Below are 12,258 nucleotides of genomic sequence, written 5' to 3'. Positions count from 1 at the left end.
CTCTACCTTGAGTGAAATGTATAAGTATATACACAGCATAAATAGTAAAAACTAAATAAGATTTTTAAAATGCAGTTTTTATCGGAGATGTTAATAAAACAGATACAGTAACCTCCTTTTTCCACAAAGGAATTTAAAATGATTTTTTATGACCTGTGTCCTTTTAAGTTAAATATACTTTTTTAAACTTTACTTTTTGGGGGTTTAATTACCTATATATTTTTAAGACTGGGGTTGCTTTTTCCTTCTGTCAAAAAGTGTGCATTATCACACCATATGTAGTAATCAACCCCAGGCTTTGACCACATACAGTGTGGTGCTCATGTGTGAGGCTAGAACTTGGCATAGAGTGCTTGAGATTATAAAATGTTGGAAAAGACTTAAGTTTTGCAATAAATAATCATAATTTAAATTTTTTGTGTCTCATGAAAATATGTACTGTAAATGGTGCTAAAATGGAAAAATATTTTTGCAATAAAGGACTTGTAAAATAACTTCGCTTGGTGAATGCTGAAGATGTTCTTTTATCTGCCACACTAAATATTGATTGGAAGCATTATTGCTTTTGATCACTAATCTTATTTAATAAACTGGCACATAGTAGTTCAGATCCAATGCTTTTAAAAAATGTTTATTCTACTTCTATAGAGTCAAAAAGGTTGTTGCTGCTAATACAGTATTTTTTTCCAAGCGGAATGAGTTCTTCTATAGGGCTTAATTTTGGGAGTTCCATTTTGCTTGCATATTAAGTATTTCATAACTTTTAGCATGCAGACTTATTTTTGTCAATATTTTTGTCTCCATCATCTTTCAAGCATGAATTCTCCCTTTACCATGCTTAACCTTGCCCCCAGTGCTATTCCAGACAGGGTTCTGAAGTTCTACCATTTCCTTCTTTTATATTTATTGACATTCTCTTTCCACTAATAGATTTCTTACTGCCGTTAACGTGCTTACTGTATTGCATGGCCTCCATGGAGATTGATGATGCTGTGAATTGTCCAGCAGAAAACACTTGTGTAGAGAGTTTGACCAATGTTTGCAGCCTTTATAAGTGCCATATGCATTTTGAAGCAAACTTTAAAATACTATACATTGATCCTTTATTAGATTTTTATATAAACGGAGGCTTCTTACGTGAGGTTTGTAGCTATTTCAGAATGTGTAAAACACACATGGGGAAAACTTAGATTGATACCTAAAGAAAGTGAAAGTGTGATTAACTTTAGTTATATGCTAAAGTCCCCTAAGTACCAGTTATCTCTCCTAACTCCATCCTGAATTCCAGACACTTAATTATGATGCATATTGTCTCTTACTCCTTAGTGCTAATGTCTTTTGTGTATGGTATTTCTCTGACCTACTGCCAAGTCACCAGATTGGCTGTAGATTATTTTTTTTACTGATGTAGCATTCTATCTTAGTGTCCAGAGTTTCAAAACTTTGGAATTTTAACCTTAGTGACATTTTAATAATTGTTTAAGAAAGCTCTTCAGATGTGGAGTTGTTTTTAATCTCTAGAAAGCGATTAAAAAAAATTTCCATAAGAAAGTGAGTTCACTTTTTTGTAAGTGAAAGAATGGTTTAAAACTGAAATGTCATGTTTTCAGTTACTGAAATTGTGACGTATCCTGTAGAAAACACTTGGGTGCACCATGACTACTTTTAATCTTCATGCTTTCCAAACCATAAGAAAATTGAGGGTTAGGATTTTTTTCAGAAAGTAATATACTACTTTGGACAAGAGTAGCTTAAAGCTAAGCTGAAATGTTTTATTTATTTTTTTAAATTGTGGACTTCCAGATTACAGATGTATGTATTTTAGAACAAAAACGTTGAAAGGAACTGTCAAATCTAGAAATTTTTCAGTCATTTCAGTTAATGCATACGCCAATTTTTGTGGTTTTACAGCCGTATTTTCATTTTGAAAATTCTCTCCCCATTGTTGTGACTGTACCGCCACCTCTAAGCACTGCAAAATAATGAGCCAAGCCCTGAAATGTAAGAGTCAAATTGGTTTTAAAATGATATTTAGATAAATAAATATATCATTGTTTTTTTTGTTGGCTGTGGGTTTTTTCAACTCTATGGGGAAGCCTTGCACTCCCAATTTGTACGTGGTCATCTGAGGTTCAAAATTTAATCTAAATACATAATCGTTCGTGTTCGCCCCGTGCATACACCCTGCACTTCTTTGTGTCCCTCTCCAAAAGGACATGTAGGGCTGTGTGGGCGAGCTGCCCTCAGTTCCTTGTCAACCACCTTGGCCTGAGATGGAGCATTAATGTGCCATACTTTCTAAGTCTATTTAGCTTAGTTACCCTTCTTTATTATTTTTTTTCTTTAGTTTTATTTAGAAATTTAGGGGGACTTTCTCTCAATCCCTTTCCCCTTTGTGGAAGGGGACATTCCCCTTCTGAATACTGTTGCCCCTGTTTCTGCCAGGCTCTCCTGGCTTCAGGCAGTGCATCTCTTGCTGGGAGGCTATCCCAATCAGTGACAGGCATTCCAATTGTATCTGGTGCTTGGGAGAGTCCCGTATCTCACAAAAGTATTCCATCTGCTCTGCTTTTAAAGACAGAGCAAGGAAAAATTGGGAGCTAAAACTGAGTCTCTTAATGATGAAGCACTCCTTCTATCCGGCCTCAGATCCAGATCAAGAGACCCCCCAGGACTTTGGTTGCTGAGTGCTCCATCAACTTTGGCATGTTCATCTTGATCTGTCCATGGAGAAGACCCATAGAAAAGGGAGTCATTCCCCACAGAAGGAGTTAATCTAAAATAGACCTTGGTCCCTGCAGAGCAAGACCATGGCAGAGACCTCTCATCCCACTCTGGGTATGGCTGAGGATCCAGATACTCTCGATACAATCCTGTGTCCAGGGCTCTAGGCTCAGCAGAGAAAAAGAACAAGCATGCCTCAGTACTGAGATCTTCAGTGCCGCACAAGCCGGTCACTGCATCGTTGAAGCCTGCCCCTCTGTGAGAATGGTACCCACAACTCATTCAGTACTGTCTACATTTAAATTGGTCACTAAGATAACCTTGGTAGTGGGAAGACACCATCATTAGTACCCTCTACTTAAACCAGAGTAGACTTGCCAGAGCAGCATAGAGCCTCCGTACTGACCACAAAACAGGGTCCTGCTCTTCAAACCCGCCTAGTACTCCATGAGTACTCCATGAGTTCAGATTCTCAAGGGGTCTAGTTTTGAGGGAACCAGAGTCTCCCTCGTTAGTCGGCACTGAAAGGTTATCAGTACCAAAACAAGCATGGTTGCTCAGGTCTGACCTTTCCCCAGTGCTGCTTGACTCTCCAACATCTTCAGAGAGTGCTCGTGTCCACCTCTTGAAAAGGAGGAATTCCCCTCTGCTTTGAATATTTCCATCCACAGTTTGCTGGCACCTCAGACAAAAGGATTTCCATCCTGACACTTTTTGACAAGAGTAGGGAGCTACACCAAAGATGGGTCTGTTTCCCCAAGTTGGTTCGAGCACCAGTGAATGGTCAGGGAGTCACAACATAAGCTCATGGACATTCTCCAAAGAACTCCCTCTACCTGAGTTGCCATGCCTCTTAAGAAGGCCCTGTTGGATCCTACTAAATCCATCCAACCCCCTACAATAATTCTGCCAATGTGTAAATGGAAATATTATGTGCTGGCTTAAAACTTTGAATTTTTGTTCTCCCATCCAACATCGAAGTCCCTGGCTGTGGAGGCAGTAAACCAATGTGGCAGACAATATAATGCAAAAGCTGCACCATATTATAAGGACCAAAAGTGCCTGGATCTATTCATCAGAAAGACCTATTTATCCATCACTCTGTATTTCGCCATGAGAGTTTCATGGTCCTAAATTGAAATCACTCAAATATGCTAAATTCACCACCTTTATTGGGCGCTTGCCGTCTGGTCAGCATGACCTGTTTCAGGCTATTATTACGAAGGTCAGTTAGCTAGAGCATCGCTACAGAACTCGTTAGATGCAGCCAATGCTGTAGCTGGATCCAAGGTCCCAAACTGCTCAAAGATCCCACTCCACTTCATTCTCAGAATTCCAGAGACCATATGAACCACCCAGGAAAAAGTCAAGGTTCCAGAGTAAGAGACCACTTGCTTCCTCTGCACCCGCTACTGAGCTGTCATTGTCAAAACTAATGCTCAGATGATAGTCTGCTCGAGAGCCTGGAAATATCCCACAACATCGAGCTGCATATATATTTTATTCACTTTCAACCCTTTGGAGGCTCTCTCCCATGCGGAAAAAAAATGGGACAAACAATCAGATCAGACTACTGCATGCTGGAGGTTATATCAGGGTTCGCTATCCATTTTACCTCCCTCCCCTATATCCAGCCCCCTTCCCCATCCCTCTTTAGGGACCCCCTCTCACAAGCATCTCTTAAAGCAAGAAGTTGATTCACTTCTGCCAATGGCTGCTGTACAAGGAACTATTCAGCACAGAGGAAAAGGGTTTTGCGCCCACTCTTTTCTGGACCCAAAGAGGAACAGAGAATCGAGATCGATTTTGAATCTAAGACAAACAACTTTGTCAAGTCACAGAAATTCAGGGTAGTGCCTCTCTCAGACATAATTCCATCACTAGAATCAGGGGATTAGTTTTTGGCCCTCAACCTTCAGGATGCCTATTTTCATATCACAGTTCACCCATGTCTCAAACTATTCCTGTGCTTTTCAGTAGAACACCTGAAGTATCGAGTGCTCCCACTTGTTCTTTCATCTGCCCCAAGTGTGTGCTCAAACGTGCAGGTGGTGGTCACAGCTGACCTCTGACATCTGGGGATAATCATTTTTCCATACCTTGATGGCTACTCAATGGCTGGTCTTACAACTCGGTTTTCAATACCACAAAGATAATGAGATCCCTGTTCTGCAAACTAGCGTTGCAGTTCAACATCAAGAAATCCCCTTTTGAGCCTGGTATTAAAAAAGAAACGTAGGGGGAAAAAAAGTACATAGGAGCCTCCTTAGACACTGTATCAGCCAGGGTTTAACTCCCCACCTCCACCCTCACCCCAACAGATTCTCGACATTGGTAAATCTCATCTCAAAGATTCATATCAGCCCACAGACATCAATAAGTTGTCTTCAAATACTCAGATACATGGCAGGTTTCCTTTGTGATGCCACTTCCCAGGCTCTGCCTTCTGTGTTTCCAGGGTTGGTTCAGGACTGTTTTTTACTCTGAACGAACACAGCTTAAACAGGTTCGTGTCAGTCCCTCATCAGGTAAGAGACTTTCAATTGGTGGACGAACCCGGATAATGTCTGACCAGAGATTTGGTTTGTTCAGCCTCCTCCCTCTATCACCATAATGGCAGATGCATCTCTGGGCTGGGGGCACACTTAAGGACCCTCACTACCCAAGGCAAAGAGTCTACCCAAGAGAGACAACTGCACATTAGGTTTCTTGAGCTGAGGGCAGTCAGGAATGCTTGTATCCACTTCCTGCCTTTAATCAAGAACAAGTCAATAAAAATCCTCATGAACAACATAGTTTGCATGTTCTGTATCAACCAACAAGAAGGGGCAAGGTCCCCCTTCCCTTTGTGATGAAGCATTAAAGCTTTGGAACTGGTATATAGCCAATTGCATTCTTATTTCAGCAACTTACTGAAACAGAACAGGTTAAGACTACCTCAGCAGGCATTTCTCACAGGACAATGAATGGGAGTTGGAACCTCTGATTTTCAGTCAAATTTTTCTGACTTAGTGGGTTCCAAAAATAGATCTTTGCCATTGTGACCAACAAGAAATGCAAACATTTTTCTCAAGAAAGGGGATTGGGTCCTTTCTCTTTGGGAGCTGCCATCCTTGTTCCATGAACAAGAAGTCTTCTATATGTTTTTCCCCCCATGCCCCTGATTCTGAATGTAAGAAACAAGATAAAGCATGACAAAGCCAGAATTGTATTAATAGACCCAGTGTGGCCCAGACAGATATGGTATCTTTATCCAATTCACCTAGCCATCGGTCAGGCAATTAGCCTTCTGCCCGCTCCTCATCTCCTTTCCTAGGATGCCAGCCTCACTCTTCATCCCAACCTGAAGATACTGTATCTCAAAGCTTGGCTCCTTGATGATTCATGGGACTAGTCAATAGGGAGGTACAACAGGTATTACTGAAGAGTAGGAAAGATTCCATGAGATACTTTTTCTCTTGTAGAGGTAAGTATCAGCCTGAGGTGTATCCAGAGAAGTGTTCCACCTGTTGATTATTCCCTCTCAATCATACCTTGATTACCTCCTAGAGCTAAAAAAGATAGGATTATCCATGAGCTCTATCAGGGTCCACTTGGTGGCTATAACAGCCTTCCATGCAGTGGTTGAGGTATTCTCAGTCTTCCCATCCTACAACTGTAAGGTTTCTGAGAGGATTGGGGAATCTTTTTTCCCCATGTTAAGTAACCTACTCTTATTTGGGAATTTGATTTAGTACTTAGATCCTTTATGGGCTCTCCCCCCTTTGAGCCAATGACTACGTCTTCCCTTGTTAATTTATCTCCTATGACAGCCTTTCTGGAGACCGTCACCTCTGCTTATAGGGTTGGAGAAATAGGGGCTCTAACAGCAGAGCCTCCATTTTACAGTATTTTTCAAGGACAAAGTTTCATTACATCCATGCCCAAAATTTTTACCCAAGGTGTCATCTGAGTTTTACCTGAACCAAGTTATCCACCTTCTGGTTATTTCGCAAATTCTAGAGAGGATGTCATTTTACACACTTCAATGCTTAGGAGGGCATTAGCCTTTTATGTGGACAGAACTAAGTAATTTAGGAAGTCACCCAGACTGTTCATATCTGTTTCAGTTAGCTCCAAAGGTTTGGAGGTTTCCACCCGGAGACTCTCTAAGTGGATTTCTGTCTGTATCACATTTGCTATAAATTTACAGACATATGGACTCTTCCTAGGGTGTTGGCCCATTCCATAAGATCTCTATCTACATCTACGGCATTGCTCAGGAATGTTTCTATTCTGGATATTTGTAAGGCTGCCACATGGATTTCCATACATACCAGTTTTCTAAATCAGATACTGCTAGTAAAAAGGTTATATTGTCTTCAGTCGTGGACTTAGTGCCGAAACCCCCTCCTCCAGCTGGAGGTACTGCTTGGTAGTCACCTGAAGTGGAGTGCCCAAAGGGACACTACTGGAAGAAGGAGGGGTTATCTCAGATTATGCAGTAACTGGAGATCTTCGAGATGTGTGTTCCTATGGGTGATCCATTATCTGTCCCCCTTCCCCTCTGCTTTGGAGTTTCCTCTGGGGGCCTCATGGTAGAGAAGGAACTGTGGGTAGTTTGCCCACACAGCCCTATATAACTTTGGAGTGGGGCACAAGGTGCATGCACAGGCCAAATAGGCACTAATACCAAAAATCTCTGATTAAAGGTGCAAGGGGTATGAGCACACCTGAAGTGGAGCACCCATAGGGGGACACATTTCAAAGAACTCCAGTTACTCACACCTTGTGCAGTAAGCTCTCCTCCTTTCCTTCTATCTATCTAGAAAAAATAGGCAGCTGCCCCACTCACATTCTCCGTCATGCTTCCCCCCATCTCCTGTCACCTACTTCTGCCCTGTATTCACTATGCCCCCATATTTCCATTCCTTTTTCTGTAATACAAAGAATAATAGAGGCCCCAGCAGAGGTCAGGCCCTCGTTCCACGAGGTGTTATTAATATGTAATAAAAGACAGACCGTGCCTGACCCAAAGAGCTTACAATCTAAAGAGTAAAGACTGTGTATGAAAAAGGAAGTATTGTTATCCCCATTTTATGTATGGAGAACTGAGCCTCGCAAGGACTGTGATTTGACCATGATTACAGAGGAAGTCTTTGGCAGAGCTGGGAATTGAACCCACTACAGGATGTTACACACAAGACCATTGTGTTTCCAAGAAATCTCATTGTGTTTTATTGTGATGAGACTCCAACCAAAAGAACCCAAGGAAAAATTACCTTTGCCAATGTAAAAAAACAAAACTCTGTGTGTGTGTGTATGTATGTATGTATGTATGTATGTATTTTCAAATTTTAGGAGGGATTACAATTAAAGAGCAAAGAAAAAAATCACTTCAGCTCCAAGAAGACTCTTTAAAATAAGTATAAAAATATTCAAATTAAGAATAAAATATGTAAAAATGTTTTTTCCCCCCTTAGTGCAAGGATTTAATCTTTTTTTGTTCAAAACTAATAATATACTAATGGTAGGAACTGCTTGTCTCTCAGTGCTGGGGGGTTTGATATTTCAGTAAACTGCAGCATAAGAAGGTGTCAAGGATTGCATCATCTTATATATTCTAAATTTATTTTTAATTTAAGTCTGTTGGTGAACACTGAGTTAAATCTTTGGTGTAACTATAGATTTGCCAGTGGAAGTAGAGTCAGGTAGGTGTGTGTGTGTGTGATTTATGACAGCTAAACTGAAACAGGTGTTCTAGTTGGTGCTAAATGTAGGAATTTTTGTAAAATGAATCAGTTACTAAATTTGTTAAATAAAGACTTTTAGAAATAGTATAATATTTCTTGAAGTACATATTTTTCATTCATTTTCATTAATAACTTCCATAAAATTTAGTATTAAAGTTTACACTTTAAAAATTGAACATACTTTTAATTGAATATGTTAAGTATACTTTCCCAATATTTTATGCAACTAGGTCTAAAAAACAATCTGTAAAATTTCTAATCTCCAAAAAATAATTCTTAACTATTTCAACAGAATATGTCTTGTCTGCTTGTATATTAGGTTGATTCATCATATTGAAATCTGAGAATAACGCCTAATTTACAAATATTTTAATGTATATTTCAGATTTTATAGTTAAATCAGTTCTAAGATGATGAGGAGATGTAAACTGAAGTGTTTCTTTCTTTACTAGAGCACTTTCTTTCAAAGAGTGGAGGGGACTGCACTTTTATTCATCAGTTCATAGAGTGCCAGAGTGAGTACAGAGCATTCATCACATTGACTTTAAAACAAAAAACCAAAATATCAAAAATGAAAAATACATTTATCAGTACTGCTTAATATTTCTGCAGTAGTGGAAATGCGCTGTAAGTATAGAATTACGGCGTTATGAACTCCAACGAAGTTGGCTCTTTACGAGTAGGAGATATCTTTGTTGCTTTTGTAAAGTGCTGAGCACATGATCTGTGTTTAACACTTTAATCTATTATTACTTTCTATCAGCGAGAGAGCATGAGTGCTACCATGTTGCCGTATGTGTGTAAGATTGACCTAATTTTGTAACATTCATGGAAAATAAGAGAAGCTGGAAGCCTGACTAACATTGCCAATTAAAATAAACATTGCAGGCTGCAGCAGACAGATAGGGATGAGGTAATGGTGCCTGTTGTCTCTTCTCTATTTAGCATTATATATGTAATTTCTGATAATTTTAAGGTTTTATAATGCAGCTTGCGCTAGGTCAAGTGTGACTGCAGGAACGAAACTATAAAAGAGACTAGTATTTTCATGTGGAAATATAAGATTTTCCAAAAAATGTAAAGAAATGGAGCATAAGTGCTTACTACTGATCTTGTAGGAAGGCAGATAATTTTTGTGCTTGAGGTGAAAAACTTGCTTTTCAGAGCGAATGGTTTTCAGGATAATTAGTAGAGAAACAGTCATGTCTGCATGGAGCAAATCTTTAAGGAAAAACTCTGTTTCTACTTAGCTTGTTCTGTGAGCTGGGACAGGAGCACGAGCTGGGGAGAACCCTGAAAGCGCTGTGAAAGCATAGCTGGAAAATAGAACTCTTTTTAATAGCATGGAGACGCCAGAAAGAACACTGCTTCCCCACACACACAGTACTGTTGTGCTAGGAAGGTTTTTACAACATTTGTTAGGTGTAACTTTAAACATTTAAGTTAAATTTATGAATTAATAGAGCAGAGAGAAGTATGCATAAACAGAAGTGAGGCAATACTTTTCTTTGACAATTGATTTTTGTAGTTATGCATGTTGACCGCTGTTGTGTTTCTTAGATTCACTGCCAAAATGTAATGAACATCGCATAGTATGAATTTATTGGTGGGTTTCTGCTTTTTAAGGTGAGGAATACAATATTATACATTTAATTTATATCAGAATACTCTTAATGCCCATTTCAGAAGACCTAAGAAAAATTATCAATAAACCAAAATACATAAAATTAAATACAGGTTAATTCCATTAAAAATGGCATGGGCTGTATCTTCCAAAACTTTAGGGACTGATCCAAAATTTCTCAAGTGGAGACTTAAAAAGAAAATTATCTTCAGTAGTTTTAAGCTTTCTGGAGATTACTTAAGGCTCCTCTTTCCAACAGAAGGCATAGTAAAAGTAAGCTTGCTGGCCTAATTGATGAAGTGAACTTCATTTTCAGTGGTATGATGTATGCATTGTTTGCTCTTTTAGCTAATTAAAATTGTATATTAGTTGACCTTTTAGCATGAGGTCTGCAAACTAAAGCGGATGAGCACTTCTATCACTATAAGGATACAAAAGTTATCATCTTGATTTAACTAAAAGATTTCAACATGCCTTTGAAGTAAGAGAGATAAGAAAATAGAAGATAAAACGTATTGAAAGAAGTGGGGAGAATTTGATAGGTGAAAACACCAAACTTCAAGAACCTGATCAAATATTAATATTTCATTCTTGCTTTAAAAAAAAATGGAGCCACTGAATGAGGAATAATATGTAAATATAAATAAACAAACTTTTTGAAAGAGTAAATTTATATTTCCTTCTAAGCAGATAAGAAAAGAAATTGGAAATTCTAAATGAGCAGTTCCCAAACTGTAATCTGGACTATCAGAATGCCAACCCTAACTGTTCAGAAATCATGAGTCAAGGCCACAAAAATCATGAGCCTGAAAACAGATACATTTTGGGTTTTGAACATTTAGGCTACACTTGTCACGCTTTCAAGCTTTTCCTTGCAACAATGAAGGCTAGAAATGGATTTTAATTAAAAATGAAGGCTGTGATCCTCCTGTATTCACAAGACTCTGGGAGCTGGGACTTTAAAATACACACCAAATATTATCACTCATGCTAAAATCACCAGAGAAAGCAACTGGGCTATGATTACAGCTAGTCCACAGAGCTAGCCACATTATACTGACTTTTCTGTTTGTTTCCAGGAGTTTTTACAGTTGTCCAGGTTTTTCTTTCCACAGGGAGAGACTGGAGATCTGTAAAAATGCCTGAAAAGGAGCTGTCAGTCTAGCTTCCTCTGCTAGTGTTTGCTGCTACAAAAGAGAAGTAGAGGAACCAGTAAGACTGGATATGCCAGGCACCAGCAGGGGAGAAAGGAATGAGACAGCTATACAGTGTGTCCAGAAGAGAAGAGGATGTTGTGGTGGCTGAGCAGCATTTCTAAGGGCACAGAGGAGGAGGGAACGATGTCTGCAGAGATAGGAAGAAAGGGGAATTATGTGGTAGCAAAGCACAAGTAGGGAGAAAGAAAAACAGAAGATGAAATGAAGAGCATCAGAAGACTGTGATTAACTCTTAAAGAGAACAAAATACTTACTGTGTTCATAGATATTGTAATCTATGTAACCAGCTACTGTCGTCGCGACAGGGATGTTATGTGATCAGTAATGGGAGTGAAGGTAGTTGGTGCCATCGCAAATTGGGGGCAGGAGTGGTGGCATATAGTTCAGAAGACACTAAGGCCTGAATTTGCTGAGGAGCCTAATGGAATTTACAGCAAAATCCCCATTCAATACAATGGAAATTAGTTACCTAGTTTCCTTGGGCTTGTTTGAAAATCCCAGCCTTAAGATTTGGGCCACACTATGAAAAGTTTTGTGAAACCCTGTTTTGAATGGTCTGGGAGGACAGTAGCTTGATATGTTTGTTAATTGCTCCTCACCTATTCCCTTCATTTCTCACTGCTTTTTGCCTTAACTGCTGGACTGCTTCACCATATTTATAAGGTGAAATCCTGGTCACTTTGAAGTCAGTGGTAAAACTCTCATTGATTTCAGTAGGGCCAGGATTTCACTTTTTCAGTCTTTTGTTAGGTCTGTAGTGATACATTGCTGTTAATGTGGGACACTTGATTATCCCAAAAGTGGTGAAAACAGTATGCAGATAAGAGGAAAGTGATGCAACGTGCAATTTTCCTCCTATTTTAAGCTTTGCCTTTTTTTTTTCTCCCATTGGTATTTTAACCTTTGCTTCTGTGCTTTTTTTTAAATAAAAGTGGGTATATTTTATGTACAACTAACTGTT

General features: G+C 39.1%; 1 protein-coding gene across 23 annotated transcripts in view; it reads left to right on the top strand.

The window, feature by feature from the left end:
- SLMAP (sarcolemma associated protein) overlaps positions 1-12,258 on the top strand; it is a 158,384-nt gene that overhangs the window by 104,227 nt on the left and 41,899 nt on the right. For 16 of the 23 annotated variants that reach the window (XM_048856649.2, XM_048856638.2, XM_048856640.2 and 13 more), the window contains one exon: positions 8,909-8,971. The exons of the other annotated variants lie outside the window; for them this stretch is intronic. In XM_048856649.2, the coding sequence (XP_048712606.1) occupies positions 8,909-8,971 (63 nt within the window). The remainder of the gene's footprint in view (positions 1-8,908; positions 8,972-12,258) is intronic. 23 annotated transcript variants of the gene reach the window in all.

The sequence above is a fragment of the Caretta caretta genome, chromosome 7 (genome assembly GCF_965140235.1).
Source record: "Caretta caretta isolate rCarCar2 chromosome 7, rCarCar1.hap1, whole genome shotgun sequence".
NCBI classification, from domain to species: Eukaryota; Metazoa; Chordata; order Testudines; family Cheloniidae; genus Caretta; species Caretta caretta.
The sequence above is the reverse complement of the archived record's forward strand: the minus strand, read 5'-3'. Positions and strand labels throughout refer to the sequence as shown.